The sequence below is a fragment of the Aureococcus anophagefferens genome (genome assembly GCF_000186865.1).
Source record: "Aureococcus anophagefferens unplaced genomic scaffold AURANscaffold_13, whole genome shotgun sequence".
Classification (NCBI taxonomy): domain Eukaryota; class Pelagophyceae; order Pelagomonadales; family Pelagomonadaceae; genus Aureococcus; species Aureococcus anophagefferens.
Genome location: NW_008705573.1, coordinates 1,183,247 through 1,204,379, shown reverse-complemented (window position 1 = coordinate 1,204,379; position 21,133 = coordinate 1,183,247). Strand labels below are relative to the sequence as shown.

At 72.7% G+C, this 21,133-nt stretch overlaps 2 protein-coding genes across 2 annotated transcripts; one reads left to right on the top strand and one right to left on the bottom strand.

Moving 5' to 3' along the window:
* Positions 1-1,856: 1,856 nt before the first annotated feature.
* On the top strand, positions 1,857-2,515 carry AURANDRAFT_60165 (hypothetical protein; the record flags this gene model as incomplete). Its single annotated transcript, XM_009040034.1, has 2 exons — positions 1,857-1,942; positions 2,041-2,515. 2 exons carry the CDS (start codon positions 1,910-1,912, stop codon positions 2,341-2,343), a joined length of 336 nt encoding a protein of 111 aa, XP_009038282.1.
* Positions 2,516-5,520: 3,005 nt separating this feature from the next.
* AURANDRAFT_28389 (hypothetical protein) lies at positions 5,521-6,474 on the bottom strand (the record flags this gene model as incomplete). Its single annotated transcript, XM_009040008.1, has 1 exon — positions 5,521-6,474. The coding sequence occupies one exon, from the start codon at positions 6,472-6,474 to the stop codon at positions 5,521-5,523; it is 954 nt and encodes a 317-aa protein (XP_009038256.1).
* Positions 6,475-21,133: the final 14,659 nt, after the last annotated feature.

The following is a 21,133-nucleotide window of genomic DNA, read 5'->3' as shown; positions in this document are numbered from 1 at the left end:
TGGAGGAAGGGCTGGCCCGGCACGGGCCGCTTCGGGTTGACGCCCGACGCGTGGACGCCCACGGGCGCGGGCCCGTTGCGGTCCGGCGGCCCCGCGGGCGCGGAAGTTTTCGCGTCGGCACTCGCCTGGCCCCGCGCGGCCTTCTTCAGGCGCCGCGACTCGAGCTCCACGACCTTGAGCTCGTCGCGGAGCGCGCGCTCCTCGGCCTCCTCGGCCCGCGACCGGCAGAAGGCCACGTGGAGCTGGCGCCGCCGCTTCTCCTCGTAGGACGCGTCGAAGTCCCGAGTCCGGTCGTTGATGCCCAGGTTCGCGGAGCTGTCGACGTAGCGCGGGATGCCGCCCTCGCTCTCCAGCCGCGACGACCCCCGGGACCGCGCGTAGCGGTCGCGGCCCAGGGCGTGGGCCACGAAGTAGTAGCGGGCCTGTAATTGTTCCAGCGGCCGCCGCGGCACGGGCGCGAAGCGGTCGAGGATCACGGGCCACCGCAGGTCCAGGCGCTGGCAGAGGTCCACGAGGTGGTCCGTGTCCGACTTCGTCCAGGACCCGTCCTTCAACAGCCGCGCGTACTCCTCGTCCGTGTACGTGATCTTCTCGAGGCGCACGTCGAAGCGCGCGTACGGGTACTCGGCGAACTCGACGCCGCGCTTCTGCCAGTGCGCGAGCTGCAGGCCGTCCTGGCGCGCGCTGTGCGTGAAGGGCGCCCACTCCCAGCTCACGGCGCCCTTCTTGTCGCCCTTCTTCGCGTCGCCCCCGACGACGACGCGCCGGCTCGGCACGATGGGCGCGTCGCCCTCCTCGAACTTGCCGTGCTCGACGACGACCTCGCCGCCGGCGAGCATGGTTTTTTGAAGGTGTCTGCGGGTGTGCGGACGGCGTGAGCGGCGCGGGCGCGGGTTTCAGGCGGCGGCGCGCGGCGACTTGCGGCGCGACTGCGGCCCCAGCTCGGCCCACCTCGCGATGGGATCTGGCCGGGGGTCCGTGTCGATCACATGGCGGAGCGCGCGCGGCGCGCGCGCCTACAGGGGTCCACGCTGTGACGCTCTCTCCTCGCGACCTTCTTCCCCGCGCCCGCCGGCGTCGCGCGCGCGCCGGGGCCTCGTCCACGGCGTTTGGAGGGGTTTCGTCTGGCGCGCGTCGCCCGTCTGGTCGAGCTGCGGGTGTGGGACTTCCGCGCGACCTTCAACGAACTTAATGGAGACTGCCATCTCGTTCGGCCATACGCCGCGGTGGCGCACGGGCTCTCCGAGGCCGAGGCGATGCATGACTTTCGCGTGCGCCGACGACCCCGCTCTTCGGGGCAGCACTACGGTCGGCGGTCGACTCGGCGGACGCAGGCCTCGTGACCCGCTGCGTCGATCTCGAGGACTCGAAGAACAACCTCGCGGACGAGCAGCTCCGCAAGGCCGCCGGCATCGAGGACCCCGACTTCGCGGCCACCAAGTACCACGCGCGAGCCTCGAAGTCGCTGCCAGTGCCGCGGAGATGGACGCGAGCTACGACCTGGACATATTGGTCCAACAGGAAACCAACCCGCACGCCAAACAGGGGTGCCGCATCAACGCTGCAGGCGCCAAGAAGTGGCAGCTGTACTGGGACCACAGCGTCCGGTTCCAGGAGCTCGCGCGCGCGTTCGAGATGCTCGAGGTCCTCCGAGTCGGTTGCAAGCTTGCGGAGATCGGCATCACTGGCCTGTGCCCGACTCAGGCTCGGAGCCTCAGACGAACCGGCGGCGTGTCGCCTTAACCCTGGCGCCATCACACGCCTCATCACTGGGCCCTGGCACGCCTCCTAGCCGGCCATCGGCCTCTGCGATAGCCTTGCGATCTGGGCCTGCCTCCGCCAACAAAAACAGCGACGACGATCAGCTCAGCGACTGCCCCCGTGCACGAGAGCTTTTTAGACGACGACCATGGCCCCCGCCGCGAAGCAGAAGAAGAAGTCGGCGCGCCGCCCGCGTCCCGCGACGCCCGACGCGCCGAACGCCCCGCCCCCCGCATCCCCCTTCGTCGCCGAACCCAACAAACCCCTCGCTCTCCTTAGGTCGTGAACCTGAACTCGCGCCTCGCGCTCTGCATGAAGAGCGGCAAGGTCGCCCTCGGCTACAAGACGTCCCTCAAGACCATGCGGGCGAACAAGGCCAAGCTCGTCATCATCGCGAACAACACTCCGCCGCTGCGCAAGTCCGAGGTCGAGTACTACGCGATGCTCTCCAAGTGCCAGGTCATCCCCTACAACGGCACGAACAAGGACCTGGGCACGGCCTGCGGCAAGTACTTCAACTGCTCCATGCTCGCCGTCATCGACCAGGGCGACTCCGACATCGTCAAGGAGTCGCAGGCGTAGGGCGGCCGGCGGCGGCGCGCCGCCCGATCGCGGCGCGCGCCGGCGACGACGAGGCGACCGACGGGGACTCTTCCGCCCGCGCCGCCGCGGCCCCTTTCGCGGAGGTCGCGGCGGCGGGCGCGTTTTTCCGCCCATCGCGTCTGGGACCGCGCGGGGTAACTCGCCGTCCTGGATTTACGGGGGCCGCGGGGATGGATCGCGGACCGCTCCTCGAGCGAGCGCGCGCGCCGCGGAGCGCGGTGGAGGATGCGGCGTCGGGGGCTCGTCCGCGGTGTCGTGGATGACCGACCCAGGGGGGCGTGTTAGATACGCGCGGCGCGCAGGGCACGCCTAAGATTGCGTGCCTCGTCGACGACTCCCCGGCGCGCGAGAGAGCACCAGTTCCCGCGCCCGCCCAAGGTAGGCGCGTAGGCGGGGTGCGTCGCCTAATGCGCGAGAGAGAGAGCACCCACACTGTATACAAAACGCGCGTGCGCGGCGAGTCCAAGCCGCCGCGCGCGGGAAACGGGGCGGAACCTAGCCGCGGCGGATGTGCGGGAGGAGGCCGTCGCGGAGCTGCTTGAGGGACGCGACGACCGTGTCGGACTCGAGCTTGTTCGCCGTGAAGGGCCGGTTGAGGTCCTCCGCGAGGTTCCCGAAGACCGACACGGCGCCGACGACCAAAGAGAAGAGCACGTGGACGCCGATGGACGCGTCCAGGCCGCCGTCGAGCGTGAACCCGAGCAGCGACGGCGTCCCGCCGTTGTGGTCCAGCGTAAGGTACGTGTACGCGCCCACCAACGCCACCGCTAAGCCGCGGAGCACGGCGAACTGCTCCGGCGCGATGGACGACCGCTCGAGGCTCAGGCGCTTGCCCCGCGCGGCGATGGCGCGCTCGACGCCGTCGAGGGCGAAGCCGAGGTCGAGGCCGAGCTCGTGCTGCGCGTCCTCGAGCACCGCGACGACGTCGAGGAGCGGGTCCCGCGAGTCCGAGATCGACGCGAGCTCCTCGGCCGTCGAGCCGCCGATGAGCGCGTCCGTGTGCGCGAGCACGCCCGCGGCGACGTCCTCGAAGACCCGGCCCATCTCCAGCGTCGCGTGGCGGCCCAGGAGCATGGACTCGAGGCGCCGCGTCACCGCGGGCAGCGACGTGACCTCCTCGACGGCCGCGGCCCGGAGGTTCGACAGCCGCGTCGTGCTGTCGGAGATCGTCGACGCCGTCAACGTGCCGTAGACGATGGACATCAAGGAAAAGAAATAGCCACCCTCGGCAGCGTTCGGGCTCGGCAACGCGGCGAGCGCGGACGCGATGGGCGCGTAGCTGACGTAGGCCGCGGCCACCGCGGCGCCGCGGAACGCGTTCGACTGCCAGTCCATGAGGGGCTCGAGGGCCGACGCCGCCGACGCCGTGTAGAGCCGGCCCAACCGTTGGGCGCCGCCGACGCCGTGGGCCCGCGTCACGCGGAGCGACGAGTCGACGAGCGCGCGCAAATCGCGCGGCGTCTTCGCGGCGGGGGGCGCGGCGAACTTGGCCGGGTCCGCGTAGGCGCGCTTCGCCTCGCGGATGGGGATGGGCGGCTCGGCGCGGACGGGCGGCTCGTCGAAGTCGCGGAGCGTCGCGGCCTCCTGGTAGCTCGACGTCGTCGTCGTGGTCGTCGCCACGGTGCGGCGCGGCGACGCGCCGGGGCCGCGGGCCCGCGCCGGCACGAGGCCCGACGCGCTGACGAGGAGCGACGCGACGACGACGAGCTTGAGCCAGAGGAAGACGTCGATGTCGATGTGGGTCGCGTGGTGCGCTCGCTGCACGACGATCTGGATGCGCGGGCTGCTCGGCGGCGACGCCAGCACGGCGAAGAAGCCGCCCTCGGTCGTCGCGGCCGGCGACGCGGGCGGGAACGCGTGCGTCTTCGGGCCGCGGCGCACGCTCACGGACACGGACGGCCGCCGCCCCTTCGGGCTGCGCTCCGCCTCGCTGAGGCGCCGGGAGCGGACGCTGAAGAGCGGGGTCGTCAGCAGCGCGCGGGGCGATGGGATGCCCTCCTCGTCGAGGACGATGGGCGACACGGCGATCTTCGCCGGCATCGCTTGCTTTGAGGACTTGGCTGGCCTACGGCGAGGAGACCGCAGCGGCCTTCCTGTCTCGAAATTTAGCTGATGACACGACTCGGGTCCACTCGCCGCCTTTCTAATTTGGGCTGCCTCTCGTAAGATGAGCTTCAACTGCTGACAGTGAACCTCTTGCCGCAAGCAATGGGTGCTACTTGCGCAATGAACCCGCGCGCTGAAAGCCGCATGGCTGCGCGATGCGCATGCATGATAGCACTAATGATGACACGCACAAGCGCGCTCAGCCTGCGACGCGTTTTGCAACACACGCATCACCTGCAGCTGCTCGTCGAGCCGCCGCCGGCGACGGAGCCGGAGGCGAAGGAACTCACGCAACGTCTGGTCGACGCCACGGGCGCCGCGGGCGTCATGGTCGACCCGGTCGCGGCGCCCGTGCCGGCGCTGCCGGAGGCGGTGCCCGTCGCGCATGTCTTCGCGCCGGTCGTCTACTTCGACAGCCGGTCGTCGCCGGACGCGCCCGCGCCGCCGCCGGGCGAGTTCGCCGCGAAGCTCGAGCGCCGCGCGGGGTCGCGGCGCCTGCTGCGGGTCGTCGCGCCGCTCGCGCGCGAGGCCGACGTCGCCGCGCGGTTCGCCGGCGCGCGCGCCGTGCTCGTCGCGCGGCGCCGCGGCCGCGTCGACTGCCTCTACGCCGTCGAGGGCGCGCCGCCGCGGCTCGCGGACGACGTCGCGACGTTCTGGGTCGAGAGCGGCGCGCTGCCCGAGGCCGCGGCGGGCCACGCGCGCGCGTCGAGCGCGGACGTCTTCGTGCGGCCGACGCGCACGGACGCGCGCGCGCGCCTGGAGCGGTGCCTGCCGGCGGACGACGAGCTCTACTGGCTCTGCGACCGCCCCGACGGCGTCCAGGGGTCGCGGCGGATGCTCCCCGCCGGCGCGCGCTACGTCGCGGACGTGAATCCCGCCGCGCGACTCCCGTCGCGCGACGTCGCGGAGGAGCTTCGGGACGCGGGCGCAATCGCACTTGCCCTCCGCTGGCACGCGGTCGAGAACGCGCTCGGCCCGGGACGGGACTGGGATGCCCTCGCGGTGGCCGCGCGCGACCTCCGCTCCGTCGCCGTCGCTTAACTAACGTATCTAGGCCGCGGTCGCGTTCTTGACCTCGTCGTCGAGCTGGACCCAGGACTCGGGGAAGAGGGGCCGGCCGTCGATGATGCGCTTGGCCATGGTGAGCTTGTTCTCCTTGTGCTCCGGGTTGTTGCAGAGGTCGATGGTCTTCGCCGTCTCCTTGGATTTGTCGGAGCACCACGACTCGCACCAGAGCCAGTCCTGGGGCAGCGAGTGGATCGGGATGGAGTTCTGCGCGTAGTTGGGCAGGTCCTGGTCCAAATTCGACAGCGAGTTCGGGTCGCGGCTCAGCTGGTCGTAGACGCCCCGGAGCTCGTCGCCGATGGCGTGCTTCCGGAAGACGTCGAGGTCTACCACATAAAGCGCGGAGATGTGGTACGGCTTCCCCCGGAGGTGGTCCTTCCAGTAGCCGCTCCGCCAGAACTGGTAGCCCAGCGTCTCCGGCCGCGAGTCGCAGAAGGGCACGTAGCCGTAGGGCTTGCCGCCCATGTCCGTGTCCCAGAGCTCCCGCAGATCGCCGCGGACGACCTGGTCCGCGTCGACGTAGATGACCTTCCTCACGTCCAGGGGGAACAGCACATCCAGAAACAGGATCTTGTAGCCCCAGATGATGCGCTGCTTCACGGTCTGGCGCCGCAGCCACTCGGGCCACTTGTAGGTCACGTAGGCGACGTCGAAGCCCTTGGCCGCCGCGAGCCGCTCGGCGTCGCGCTTGAACTCCGGCGTCAGGTAGTTCTCGAAGAGCCAGAACTTGACGGGGCCCGACGTGCGCTTGCGCACGCTCAGCATCATGATCTTGAGCATGCGCTCGTAGAGGGCGCCCGTGGCCAGCGAGAAGACGTGGACCGTGTCGAGGTCGTCGTTCGCCTTTGGGGCTTTCTTCGAGAAGAAGCCGCTGAAGTAGCCGCCGCCGGAATCGTCGTCGTCATCGGCCTTGTCCCCGAGCAGCTCCACGTCCTCCATGCCCGCGCGCTTGCGCACGCGCAGCTGGTGCGCCGACGCCTCGAAGTCGTCGACGACGACGGCGACGCCGTCGGAAGCCGGCGCCGCGGCGTCGAAGACGTGCGCCGCCCCCCGCCGCCGCGACCGGTAGCCGAAGCCCCGCCGGTCCGACGCCTCGACGGTCTCGTAGAGCTCGCGGCTCTTCGTGCCGTTGGCGAGGTCGACCTTCCAGTAGCCGGGGCCCGCGCGCAGCTGGAAGTAGCCCAAATTCTGCATCACGAGCGTGTCGTGGCGCGATTCGCCCGTCGCGCGGTCCACGAGCTCGATCTGCAGCCCGTTCGGCGGCTTGCGGTGGACGACGTCGTAGCACTGGCCCATGACGACGAGCGACTTGAGGGCGTAGCCGATCTTCGAGAGCTCGCCGGACGACGCGTCGTCGCCGCAGGGGCCGGGGCCCTCGCACCGCAGGTTGTCCGGGTCCTGGGCCGCCGTGACCATCTGCACGTCCCAGGACTCGGGCGTGTCGACGCGCAGCGTGAGCACGTGCGTCTTCGGCAGGCCGCTGAAGAGGGCCTTGGGCGGCCGCGAAGAGGCGCCGACGGACTCGGCGTCCAGCGAGAAGCGGTAGTACTTCTGGAGCGGCACCTCGCTGAGCTCCGGGTCCGGCTGGAGGCAGATCTTGATTTTGAGCCCCAGGACGTCCCGCAGCGCGAGCAGGATGGGCGCCGCGCGCTGCGCGGCCTCGGACAGGGGGTCGAGCAGCGCCGTGACCGCGGGTTTCGTGGACGAATCGTCGTCGCCGCCGCCGCCGCTCTCGAGCGTGAGGATGCCGACCTCGGGCGCCTGCTCGAGCATCTCGTTCAAGACGCCCTCGACGTCGTTGCGCGGCCGCGACGCGCGCTTGCCCAGGAAGACGCGCGCCGCGAGCGTCGCCGCGTCCGACGCCGCTTCCCCGAGCACGTCTTCGACGGCCGCGGCCATGGGCGCCTCGAGGTCGACGACGAGGGACACGTCGGGCACGCTCCGCACATAGCTCCCGGGCACCTTGCGGCCGTTGGCGAAGAGGCAGGCCTCGCCCGCGCCGCAGGCCTCGCCGTCGACGGACGCCGCGGGCCCCTCGGCGGCGGTCGCCGCGAGCGCCGCGGCCTTCAGCGCGTCGCGCGCGGCGGCGGGCGTCGACGCCGCCCGCAGGGCCCGCGCCACGGCGTGGCCCACGCCGGCGCCGGGCGCCGCCGGGTTGTGCACGACGGCGACGCGCCGCGCGCCGCGGCTCGCGGGCGCCGCGGGTTCGGGCTCGTCGGCGTAGGGGTCGCCGTAGGGGTCGCCGTAGGGGTCCATGGCGGCGAACATGTCGTCGAGCTCGTCCTCCTCCGTCGGCGCCTCCGGCTCCTCCGGCGCGACGAAGTCGGCGACGTGCGACAGCGCCAGGAAGGCGAGGCGCAGGCCCGCCGCGGTGCCGAGATCGGCGACGACGACGAGCGACACCGCGGCGCGCGCGGCGTCGTCCGCGGCGAACCAGGCGTCCGCCGGCACGTCGTGGTACGTCGCCTCGCCGCCGTCGTCGGAGAAGAGGGGCGAGTAGCGCTTCGACAGGTGCGGCGCGGACTTGGCGTCCTTCGCGCCCTGGAGGAGAGCCTTGCCGTAGACGTTCTTCGTGCCGTCGTCGATGGCGCCCCGGTGGACGAGCTGGGCCATGCGCCGCTGCTCCTCGCCCAGGAGGGGCAGGAGCGAGCCCTGGACGTCGAGGCCGTCCATGACGATGCCGTTGAGCGCCATCGAGCCCGCGAAGGACACGCCCTTCGCGGCGGCGTACGTCTTCTGCGCGTCCACCGTCAACGCGACGTCCTTCAGGCCCGGGAAGTCCTCGCCCCTGAGCGCCTTCCAGCCGTCCTTCTTCGCGCCCGCGCGCTTCGCGGTCTCGAAGCCGGGCTTCGCGTCCTCCTCGCCCTTGGTCACGGCGTCCGCGTAGGCGGCGACGGCCTCGCCGAGGTTCGGCGCCTGGCTCCCGTACTGCACGGCGTTGAGCGCCAGCGTGGCGAGGAACTCCCAGGAGCAGCGCGGGCCCCGCGCGGCGCGCGCGAGCGCCGCGAGCGCGGCGACGTCGCGGCCGGCGACGGCGTCGCCGTTGCCCGCGGCGGACCCGCGCGGCGGCGCGGCGACGTAGGCGGCGACGACGGCGGCCTGGCCCGCGTCGTCGAGGTCGAAGGTGCCCGCGGCCGCCGCGTCCTCCTCGAAGGCGCTCGCGAAGTCGCCCGCGTCGTCGTCGTCGGCCGCGTCCGCGGCGTCGCCCAGCACGAACGCGACGCGGACCGGGTAGCCCTGGCGCATCATGAGCGACGCGATGTGCACCGCCTCCAGGGCTTCCACCGTGGACGCGTCCAGAAAGAAGACGGCCGTGTACAGATTCTTGGCGATGGACGCGAGATTCCACGACGGGTAGAGCAGCTGGTCGACGTTCGAGGGCCACCGCTTGTACATGGCGTCCTTCTCCAGGTTGTTTGCGTAGCAGACCGCGCCCTTGGAGCCGCTCAATAAATCGACGCGCTTCACGGCGGCGCGCCGCCGGCCCTGGCCGCGCTCCGCGAGCTTGAGGAGTTGCTGTTTGGTGTCAACACTACCAACGTCGAGCGCGTCGAGCGCGCCGAGCTCCCTGACCTCGTCGCGCACGGCCTTGAGCATGCCGTGGACGCTCAGGGTCGGCGACGACAGGTCGTGGGCCGCGCCGCCGAGGAAGAGGAGCGCGCGCTGGCCCATGCCGCTCTGCAAAGCGAACTGCGACGCGTAGGCGGCGCCCGTCCGGAGCTCCTCCCGGACCTTCAACGTCGACAGTGCCGACGCGTGGGACGGGAAGTCCGACGCGAGCTCCCGCAGCTTCTTCAGCCCGTCGGGCGCGTCCAGGATCGCCGCCGTCGCCTGGAGCGCGAGGTCGCGCGTCCGCCACATCTTCAGTTCGCCGGAAGACGCGGACGCCTCCTCGAGGAGCGCGTCCTGAAGCTTCTTGAGCTCGGGCCCGAGCCCGGGGCGTCTCGCGTGCAGCGTGCTGAAGACGACGCCCCCGACCTCGGCGCCCTCGTCGAAGCGCACGTCCTCCGGTTCGACCTCGGACTCGCCGTCCTCGGACTTCTTCTCGTCGTCGAAGTTGCGGTACTCCATGTTCTTAATATCCAGGTTCGCGCCGAAGCCCTGCAAGTAGGTCGCGTCGGCCAACGCCGCGGCCGCCGGCGGGCCGTGGCGCAGGAAGTAGGACGCGGCGCCCGCGTCCGCGAGCGCTTTACACGCCGCGTGCCACCGCGGAAATTCGGGCGCGGACACGTCGCCCACGAGCTGCACCGTCGGCGCGCTCGGCGGCGCGCCGCCGGGGTAGGGCACCTCGGAGCCGAGGAGGTGCGTCGCGTCGTCGCAGCCGTCGCCGCCGCAGACGGGCGCCTCGGCCGCGGCGACGGCCGCGGCGACGTCCCCGGGCGCGCAGGCCACGCGATCGGCGTGACCCGGCGACGACACGACGGCGCGGAAGCTCGTGGCGCCGTCGCAGGCCGGCAGGCTCGCGGCGAGGGCGCGGTGCGCCTCGACGCGCGGCGCGTACTCTCGGGTCGCGAGCGACAGCTTGAGCAGCGCCGCGCGGAGCGGCGGCAGCGATTCCTCGCCGTAGTCGAGCGCGATGGCGCCGACCTCCTCGTGGGTCGCCGAGGCGTAGGGCCCGGAAAACGCGCCGTCGATGGTCTTCCGCGCCTTCGCGTCGCCGAAGCCGCCGCCCACGGCCTCGAGGAAGGCCCAGAACTCGGCCGCGCCCTCCTCGGCGAAGAACTCGGCCGCCTCGACGAGCGGGCTCGCCGCGCTGCTCTTCCAGGGCGCCGTCAGCGTGATCTCGATGGAACGCGCGCTGGCCTGCGCCAGCAGCGTCGCTGCGACAGCGACCAGGGAAGCGAACGCCATGAGCATGCTGTGGCGAGCGCGTCAACATCGACCAAAATCGGCTTGTTTTTGTGAGCCTGGACGACTTGCGGCGCCCGCTCTCGTCGACTTGCGGCGGCCATGGCTCTCCGCGCGCTCTCCAGGACCGTGCCCGCGCTGGCGCAGACCGGCACGAAGACCCCCGTGCGCTGGGGCGGCGGCGGGGCGCACCCGCCGGCGCCCGCCCACGTCTGGACGCCCGCGGGAGGCTGGTGCGTCGCACGCGCGCCCATCGCCGCCGCGCGCCGCCCCGCCGCGCGCCCACGACCCGCCCGGACGCGCCCCGACCGATGCGCCGCCGTCGCGGTCGTCGGGGCCGCGCGCGCGGTCCGCGCGACCGGCGGTCGACCGCCTCCCGCGCCGCGCGGCCCTCTCACCCCGCCTCCCGCTTAGGTTCGTCGACCCGCCGAACTGGAAGACGAACCTGGGCTACGCCTTCGGCGTCCTCGTCTTCTCGGGCGTCTGCATGTTCCGGATCTCCATCAAGATGGAGGAAAGGCCCGTCGCGCCGAAGCACAACATCCCCGCGCAAAAGTGGGCCAACGTGCCGCCCACCGACCGCGACCACTGGTGAGGGGAGGTCGCGCGTCGCTAATTTCTTCGTCTCCATGTTATCGGGGTCTTCGCCTAGAGCAGCGGCCGCGGCCGGCCGCGCGTCTCGCCGCCGCCCCGCTCGTGGGCCCGGGCCTCGGCGACGCAGCCGAAGCCGACGGTGGACCGCGCGACCTCGGGCCGCGCCGCGGACCGCTCGAGGAGCGCCGCGCTCACGGCGGCGAGGGGCTTCGCCGGGACCGCGAGCCGCCGGAAGTTCGCCGTCGCCGCCGTGCCGTCGCGCGCCGCGGCCGCGTTGAGCGCGTCCACCAGCAGGCGGCAGTCCCGCGCGTCGTCGCACTCGAAGACGAACTTCTTGTGCTTCGTCGCGAACTTGAGCAGCCGCGGTTTCCGCGCGTCGACGAGGGACACCTCCTCGATGAGCGCGACGGGCACGCACTTGCGGTCGCGGTCGCCGAGGGCGGCGCCCAGGTGGGTCGCGGGGCGGGCGTAGACGAAGGTCGCGTCCCCCGCTTCGAAGGCGAGGACCTTGGCGTGGCGGCGGCCGAACGCGACGACGCGGCTCGCGCGGACCGGGCCCGCGCCGAGGCGCCGGCGGAGCGCGACGAGCGCCGCGGAGTCCGCCCGGGCGACGTCCGCGGCCTCGCGGGCGGTTTCGACCTTCCGGCGCGCGGCCGCCTGCTCGGCGCGGCGCTCCTCGCGGCGCCTTTCGCGCTCCGCGAGCTCCATGGCGGCGACGCGCGCCTTCGCCTACCGATCACGACGGTGACGACGTCTCATTGTTTTCCCACCCCAAATCTCTCGAAAATCGTCACGGCCACAGGACGCTGGCCTTCGCCTCCGCCGCGCGCTCCAGGAGTGTTCGCTGGTAGCTGCGGAAGCACTCCTGGACTCGCAACGCGGCCAGGTTCTCCCGGTCGAAGCCCGCGACGGACTTCGCGCGGAGCCGCCGGGCGCGCGCGCGCGCGCGGATCCGCTCGAAGACGACGTTTTGCGGCCCGAAGAGCGCGACGCCCGCCGCGTAGCACGACGCCGTCCACAGCTTCGCGAGCAGGGCGACGACGGAGCCGTGCGCGACCTCCGAGTAGAGGAAGCTCGCGGCCGCGAGGACGAGCGCGGCGAAGGCGACCGTCGCGGTCGCGACGGGGTCGTCTCTGCCGCCCCAGACGGCCTTGGCGACGCGGAGCGGCCGCAGGGCGGCGAGCAGGCCCTTCTGCACGGGCCGGAGCCAGCCCGCGAGCGGGTGGAGCGACCGGAAGCTTTTCATGGGCTCGCCCTCCACGTGGCGGCTGTCGTGCTCCGTCGTCTCCTCGCCGCGGTCGACGACCGCGAGCGACGCTTCGTAGCGTTTCTTGCGCCAGGCGTCGACGAGCGACTCCTCCGCGGCGGCGCGCGCGGCGCCGAGCGCGAAGGCGACGTCCGGCGCCGCCTCGCGCGGCGCGAGGCCGAAGCCGAGGCCGAAAGCGGCGCGGAGCCAGTTCGTGAATGGGAGTTGCGGCCGCGCGACCGCGGGGCCCGCGGCGCCGAGCGCGTCGATGAGGTCCCAGGCGACGAAGCAGAGGACCCAGCCCGCGACGCGGCCCGCGTTGGCGACGCACGAGAGCCACGCGACGAGCGCCGTCAGCGATCGCAGCGGCCGCGCGTAGGTCGTCAGGTCCTTGACCTCGCGGGCGACGCGCGATCGCCGACGCGACGAGATCGATCAGCTCATCCGCGTGGTCCGCGAGCGCGTGGGAGCTAAAGGGCTCGTTGTTGGGGTCCGCGGGGCAGCCGCCGCGGCCGTACATGGCGAAGCGCACGTTCTCCCGGAGGTGGTCGCCCGAGGGGGTCTGCGGCGTCCGCACGAAGGTCTCGCGCGGCTTCGCGAGGTCCCGGAGCACGGACCGCGCGCAGGCCGCGTCGTCGCGCCACGCGACCTTGAGTCGAAGCCGCACGGCGCCGCGGGACTTGCGCGCTGCGCGGCGTCAAACTGCTGACGCCGTCGCCATGGGCCGGTCGACGACGAGCGCGCGCGCGGCCGCCGCGAGCGCCTCGCCCTCGTCGCCGCGCAGCGTCAGCGGGAACCAGGCGTCGTAGAGCGCGTTCGGCGCGAGCGCCCGCAGCGACACGGCGCAGCGGCCGATCTTGTCGTCCGGGTCGAGCGGATTCGGGTCCTCGTCGTAGACGCCCACGAAGAGCGTCGCGCCCGGGTCGCAGACGTCGACGCGGAACGCGCGCCGGTCGTCGCGGCCCCAGCAGGGCACCTTCTGGTTGGGCACCGTCGACGTCCGCGCGACGGCGCCGTCGACGACGAGGATCGCGAAGCAGTCCTCGGCGCTCAACGCGTCGCCGACGCCCTCGCGGCACCAGCCGCCGGCCGCGAGCACCTCGATGTCGACGGTCGCGACGACGGGGCCGGACCGGTGCCGCGCGTCCACGGACGCGTCGAGGAAGTCGCGCGACGGCCGTGGGTCCGGAGTGGCGAATTTCGCCTCGCGCTTGAAGGGCTGGGCGAGCTTGCGCTTCAGGTACTTCAAGCCGAAGGTCGGCACGGACGGCCGGATGGCGTCGACGGTGGCCATCCACCCCTGAATCTGCCATTTCAGCTCCTTCGCGGCGAGGGCCATCGCTGGAGCCCGACGGATCGCACGAGCTGAGAGATTCTCGCCGCTGGTGAACTGGATTGCGGCGCCTCCCGACGCTTATCTGAATACCGAGCTAGTACGGCCGCGCCGGGCGAACGAGATGATCAAGCGGCGGCGGCCTGGATCGACAGATTCTCGCCACTGGCGATCACCGGGAGCGCGACCTAGCGCGTGCTTGGAGGCACACCTCGGCTCGAGCGCAAGGACGCTTATACGTCCGCGCGGGGCGCTCGGGGGAGGCGCCCCCCCGTCGGGGGGAAGTCACGACGGGGGCCGCCGCGCGGCCGACGCCGCGGCGCAGGCCGCGCGCCAGGCGTCGTCGCCGACGAGGCGCGCGCAGGCGGCGAGGACCGCGTCGCGGTCCATGCGCACCTGCTGGCGCTGGAGGTCCGTGGCCCAGCCCTTGACGAGCGCCTGGTCCTCCGCGGCGAGCTGCGCGACGATCTCGTGGAGTTCGTTGATGCTCGCCGGCGGCGGCGCCCGCTCGTCGGCGGGGCGGCGCGTGTCGGGCGCCGGGGGCCCGGGGGGCGCCGGCGCCATGCCCGGCGGCGGCAACCCCCACCGCGTCACCCCGGACGCCGGGTCGTGGTAGTAGGGCGTGCCCTCGTCGTCGTAGTGCGTCTGCCACGCGACCGCGGCCGCCGGCGCGCCGCCCGCCGCCGGCGCGCCGTCCGCCGCGGGCGCCGCGGGCTCCGCGGCGACGGCCGGCGCCCCGGCCCCGTCCCGGAAGTCCCGGAGCATCTTCATGACGCCCGCGGCGGCCGGCGCCGCCCAGCCGAGGGGGCGGGGCGGCAGGGGCGCCGGCGGCGCCGACGCCGCGCGCTCGGCGACGGTGAGGAGCGTCGGCAGCGCGGCGCTCGAGCCGACGCGCGACAGCGACGCGGGCGTCGTCGCGCCCGGCGTCGAAGTCGCGGGCGACGCCCGGAGCGCGGACGACGCGTCGTCGGACCCGTCGTCGCTCGGGTGGTCCCAGTCGTCCTCGGGGATGAGGCACGACGCGCGCGCCGCGTCGACGTTCTCGCGGCAGTACCAGGGCCGCGCCGCGTCGAGCGCCGCGAAGGCGGCCTGCGGGATCTTGCGCCACTTGCCGCACGCGTCGCAGCAGACCCAGGCGTGCGCGGGCTCGGTCCAGGCCTCCTCGGGCGCGGCGCAACAATTCCGCGCCGCGTCCTCGTTGTCGGCGCAGGTCCAGCGCGCGTCCTTGGCGAGCGCGTCGAAGACGCGGCGCGGCACCTTGCGCCACTTGGAGCACGCGTCGCAGCAGACCCAGTCGACGGCGCCGTCGTCGGCGCCGCCGACGTCCCCGAGGCCCTCGTCGTCGGAGCGGCTCACCTCCTTGACGAGCTCGTGGGGCTTGGGCTCGCGGCTCACCTCCTTGACGAGCTCGTGGGGCTTGGGCTCGCGGCTCACCTCCTTGACGAGCTCGTGGGGCTTGGGCTCGCAGCTCACCTCCTTGACGAGCTCGTGGGGCTTGGGCTCGCGCGGCGGCGACCGCCGCGCGGAGGGCGGCCGCGGCGGCGGCGACCGCGACCGCTTCCGCTTCCGCCGCGGCGGCGGGTCCGGTTGCGGCTCCGCGAAGCAATCGATGCCGAAGTCGTCCTCCTCGCCCAGCAGCGCGCGCGTCGGCCCCGTCGGCGCGCGCCGGGCCCGCGCGCCCGGCGGCCGGCTCCGGCGCCGCGCCGCCGGCGGCGCGGCGCGCGGCTTCTTCGCGCGCGCGGCGTTGCGGTCGTCGCGGCGCCGCTGCGCGGACGCGATCTCGACCGCGCGCTTCCCGAGCGCCATGGCGTCGAGCTTCGCCTCGCGCCGCGCGGCGCCGACCGTCTCCAGGTTCGCCACGGCGGCGACGTCGCCGCCGGCGTCGACGCGGAAGCGCGCGACGAGCGGCGCGCGCGCGTGGCGTTCGGCGACGGCGCCGACGTCGCGGAACGTCCGGTGGCCGTAGCGCGAGTGCTGGAGGTGCGCGTCGGAGTAGACGCCCAGGGCCCGGAGCCGCGCGTCGCGCATGCGCGCGGCCTCGAGCTCCGTGTCGTAGAGGCCCACGAAGTCGTTCTTGAGGCCCGCGCCCTCGCGGTAGCGCAGCGTCGCGAGCCACTTCTCCGAGCCGCGGTGGAAGGCGACGTCGGGCCAGTTGTGGCCCACGCCGTCCGCGACGGGCCGGGAAAGCTCCGCCTGGCCCGCGGGGATGCCGCCGTAGACGCCGAGGTCCTGCCGCGCGTCCAGGACCCGCGGCGGCCGGATGATCGACAGCGGGAGCTCGCGCTCCTCCTCGCCGTCGTCGTAGTCGACGTCCACCGTCGTGAATTTGGCGTCGAGGGCCGTCGTCGCGACGTGGGCCGCGCGGCCGGCGCCGGCCCAGCGCTGGATGGCGACGACGGTGCCGGAGAAGTAGAAGTCGCCGCCGCGCCACCGGCTCTCGACGCGGCCGCCGACCGCGAGCTCCGGCGCGCGCGGCCGGCCGCGGGGTTGTGGCGCGTCGCCGACGGCCACGGGCGCGGGGATCTCCGGCAGCGCGCGCAGGTAGCGCGCGAGCGACGCGCGCGTCGCGAACGCGCGCCCGAGCGGGCTCGCGAAGCGCGTCAGGGCCCGCCCGTCGTCGTACGCGAGCCAGCCCCGGGGCAGCCCGCCGTCGGCGGCGGCCACGGCCTGGTACCGTTTCATCGTGCCGTGGTCCGCGAGCGCCGCCGGGTTCTTGCGCTCCGCGACGTGGGCCTTGACCTGCGCGATGTCCGCGAAGAGCCTGCGCGGAACTCAAATCTTCAACCCGACTTCAATGGGCGCGTCATCGAACGCTCTTTCTCTGTGCTTCGAGAACTCGACGAGAGCAATCGATCCGTCCAAAAATCAGCCGAATCGACATCGATTTGACCGAGCGAGAGAGTTCTGAAGTTTGGCGGGGACCCCCCGAACCGGCGGTTGATTTCCACGCGGCGTCGAGCCGCCGGTCCGGCGACAGGAAGACGCGCGTCGTCGTCCGGCCGCCCGCGACGGCCTCCTCGTCGAGCTTCCAGCCCCGCGGCAGGCCCGCGCGCGCCGCGCGCTCCTGCTGCGCGCGCATGACCGCGGCGTCGTCCGCGGAGGAGACGTTCGTCGTGCCCGCCGCGCCCGGCGGGTACGACCGCGGCGGCGAGTCGCCCGGCTCCAGGGGCTCGAGAATCGGCAAGATCCGGAACTCCTTCGGCGGCCGCAGGTACGTCGTCGGGATGCGCGCCGCGGGGACGAGCGTCGCGGGCGAGTCGCGGCCGTCGCGCGCGACGAGGATGGGCCTGTGTGGAAACGAAGCTCAGCCGAAGAGTCCGGCGCAATCCGTTCAATTACGCGCACATTGAAGTCTGGTTGAATATTTGATTTCCACACAGGGATGGGCTCGAGCGGCGGCGGCGTCGCGCAGTCGAAGCGCTGCTCGTCGGTCATGGACCGCGCCCGGTCCCAGGACGGGAGCTGGCGCCACTCGGAAAAATGCAAAACGGGCATGACCTCCGCGCGCCAGTCCGCGTCCTCGATCGCGCCGTGGAGCCGCCGCGGCGTCGGGAGCGACGCGACGACCCCGTCCCCGACGACGACGTCCTCGAACGAGTCCTGGCGCGACACCGCCGGGACCGGCCCGCGGCGTTCCACGGGGACCGCCGGTCCGCGGCGTTCCACGGGGACCGGTCTCGAGTTCTTCTTCTTCGGCTCGGCCTTGGCCGAAGAAGAAGAAGCCTTCGCCTTCTTCCGACTGCCCGTCGCAATCCCTTTCATCGTCGCAGGCGGTTGATGCCGATTCGGCGGTTGCCCTATGGCATCGCCGGAGGATATAGGCGCGCGTCGAATAGAACTGTTTGGACACGGAGGCGCGCGAACGCGAGACGGCGCGGCGTTTCCGAACGCCGCGCGAGCGCACGAGTCCGCGTGCTCCGCGAGCAGGTGGCGAAAGATCTTGATTCCGCAGATCGGACACTCTGCGAGGGAGCGCGGGGGACGCGAGGTGAGCTCCAATTCGGTGCGCGCGGCAAAGGGGTTGGTGGCGCGACGAATTGGGTACCGAACGCATCGAGACACGCGTCGCATGCCGGGGCTTCGAGAGCTCGCGATTCGAACGAAACGAGCCCCGGCCCGAACCGGCCGATTCGCACGGATTCCGTTTCGGGGCTCAAGCGAAACGATCCGAAACGATCCGCGACGTCCCACCGCCGGGAGCATGATCGCGTGACCAGTCAGACAGGCCGGATCTCGGAAGCCGCGTCGCGCCGCGTCCGCGACGCCCGACGGGTTTTCGTCGACGGGCGGACGACGCGCGATCAAGGGCTTCGCCGGCCCTCTCAACGCGTCACGTGCTTCATATCAACTCATAAATGGCCGCAGAAGAGCGCGCGGTGCGATTTGGGGCCTCTCTCGCGTCGCGGGGTCCGACCGCCGAGCGGTCCGATTTCGAACGAACGAGGTCGCTCGCTTCGGGCGGGGCGCGCGACCCCCCGTAAAAACGACGCCGGGATCGTGCCTCCGTAGGCCAGGTCTCGGCCCTCGCGAGCGGGGGACTCGTCATTCTCAGCGCCCGCAGTTTTGGAATGGCCTCCGGCGTCCCGGGCTTGGTCCGGGGGTCCGGCCATAGGCGCACGGAGCGAGTTCGGCGCCCCCCGATGCGCCCTTTCTTCTGGCGACGGCCGAGGGGCCCTAGGGGCCGATGCGAGCGTCGGGCGTCCTAAAAACGGCTCAGCGGACCCGCGGGGAGCAACATCAGCTCCACGTTTCGTCATCGCCGCCCGTTGAGAGAGTTCGCGTTGACAGGGTTAGGATTGGGGGTCGGGCCGCCGGGGGAGGGGCCCAGCCGCGGGTTGGCGACCTGAGGACGGCCGGGACCGCCGGGACTGCCGCGCGGGACCGCCCGGGACGCGCGTAGGACCTGGGAGGACTCGGGAGGGACGTCGCCGGGACCGCGCCGGGACCGCGCCGGGACGGCCGGGACCGCGCGGGACCGCCCGCCGGGACGGCCCCAGGACGGCCCCGGGACGGCCCCGGGACGGCCCCGGGACGGCCCCAGGACGGCGCCCAGGACTCCCGGGACGCCCGGGACGCCCGGGACCGGAGCCGGGACGGCGCCAGGACCAGCACACTCACCCCGGGACGCTCAGGACGCCGGTTGATTTTACAAATTTCGGAGAGCACGACGTATGCTCTCGCAACGACGGGCCTTTGCGCAGCGCGCGCAGCGCGAATGCGGCATGTGCGGCGTGCGCGCGTTGCAGGCGGAGGCCTCAGCACCCTTGCACCGCCGTGGAAGCGTTGCAACGCGGTGCAAAGCGAGTTCGGCGGAGCGCGGGCCGGATACGGAATGAGCTTTGGCGACGAGGATTTTCGGCGCGAAGCGACGTCCGTCCGCGCGATGCCCGACGCGTGCCGCCCCCGCGCGTGACTCGCGGCCACGACGCGCGTCGCCGAGGTCGGGCCGCTACTCCGCGCGGCCGCGCGTCGCGCGGCCGCGCGCACTCGATCGGGGTCGAACCGTCGCGGACCGCGCGCGCCCAAAACGATTCACGGACCTGCGGGGCTGGTGAGGGTCTCCCCAGCATGGGAGGAGGAACACCCGATGACCCCGTCCTGAGGAGACGTTAAAAGCTCGGGCCGGAGCGGGATGACGCAGTTCGGTCACTGCCATCCGTTGCACGCTCCGGTGCGCCGAGACCGCACACGGGACACCGACCCGGTGGGTCGAGGACGCGCACGGCCTTCGACTCGTCGGACGCCGCCTACCAGGATGTCAAATTCACGAAAAAAGTCCTCACGCGGGGCCCCCAGCGCGACTCTGGGGGCACAAAAAGTCCCACGCGGCGGCTGGCCACCTTCGGCCAACTGGGGTAGACTCCCCCAGTCGAACAAAAAAGTCCGTCGCCCGTTCGGGGCCGCGTCGATGCCCGGCCCGAGGCGAGCTCGAGCTCGCGCTCAGGTGGGCCGGCGGGCGCGGTCCTCGCGGAGCGCCAAGCTCCGAGGGGCGGCGACGAATCTCGGTGGCGTGGCGACCCACCCGGACACCAGCGCTCCGGAAACTGGCCCCACTTCAATCTACGACGCGGAAACTAGCTAGTAGGACGCGCGCGCGCGTGGTCGGAGGTCGGCCGGCCGGAGGCCGTGAGCGCGCGCGCTCTCCGCGCGTTCTCTACGCGCGCTCCGCGCGGGAGCGCGTGCTCCGCGGCGTCGGAGATCGTTCGGCTGATGGCGCGCGCGTCGGGCGCGGACCGCGTCGGCGTCGCTCCCAGGCGAGCGAGCATGCTCGCGAGGACTTCGTCGCGTCGCCGGCGGAGAGCGCGATCGCGTCGAGCGCGACGGACTCGCCGGCGCACGGCGACATCGTCGCCGTCGCCGCGTCCGTCGACTTCGTCGCCACGACGTGGGCGCCGCGCGCGCCGCGCGCACCCGTCGCGCTCGACGCGTCGAGCTCCTCGTCGGCCCGCAGACCGCGCGACGAGCGACGGCGCAGCGCTTCGTCGCATCGTGCGCGCGGTGCGTACAGCGCTCGAAGTCGCGGACTTCATGCGCGACGCAAAGCAGCTGAGATGGCACGCGGCCCGCTGTGCGCTGCAGCACAGCGGCGCCGAGCTGCACTCGATGAGGGCCGCCTCCGCCGGCTCGGTCCCGACTCGTCCCGGCTCGGTCCTGGCCGGGGCCAAGAGGTCCTGCGGCGTCCTGGGCCCAGGACGGCGCCGGGACCCGGCCAGGACCCGGAAAGGATTCGCCAGGACCGCCGGGATTTGCCAGGATGGCCGGGAATGTCCCGGGACTCCCGGGATGGCCGGGTCGGGCCGGACTCCGCCGGGACTCCCCGGGACCGCGCCGGACCGCGCGGACCGCGCCAGGACCGCCCCAGGACCGCGCCGGACCGCGCCCGGACGCCCCGCCGGGACGCCCCCGGGACCCCGCGGGAACCCCGCAGGACTTTACTCAGGACCGCCGGGCCACCAACCCGCGGCTGGGCCACTCGGGGGTAGAGCTCGCGCGAGCGCCGCCGGGCACGACACTTCCACAAAGTGCACGAGCATAGCTCTCCGCGCCGTGCTCTCTTTCCAAGGGAACCCTCGACCGCCGACGCCGCCCAGGACTCGCGACGCCGTGGGCCGTTCGCGCGCCCCCTCGCCGATGAACCACGTCAAATCAAAACTTACTGGTAGTAGGACCCCTCACCCCACCAGTTCTTCCCCGTTCGCGAGACGTCGACGTGTGCCTCGTCGTGCGCGTGCGCCTCACGAGCACCATGCACCGCGTCGTGCGCGGTCGCCGCGACGTGCGCGTGATGTATGTCGTGATGCGCGTCGTGACGCGCGTCGTGCCGCAACTCCGCGCCCCACGTCTCCGCGATCTGGCGTGCCTCCGCTGCATCTCGCACCACGTGGACCGGCGCCGGCGTGTCGCAGAGCGAGATGCACCACTGCGCCGTGCGGCGCGCGAGCGGCGAGCTCACGGCGACGCAGACGCCCCGGACGCGGCGGTCGAGCGGTTCCGAGTTCTCGGAGCGGCTCATCCAGCGGTTGCCGTAGAGCAGCGCCTTGCGGCTCGACAGGCCGAGCTTCATGCTGCGCAGGTCG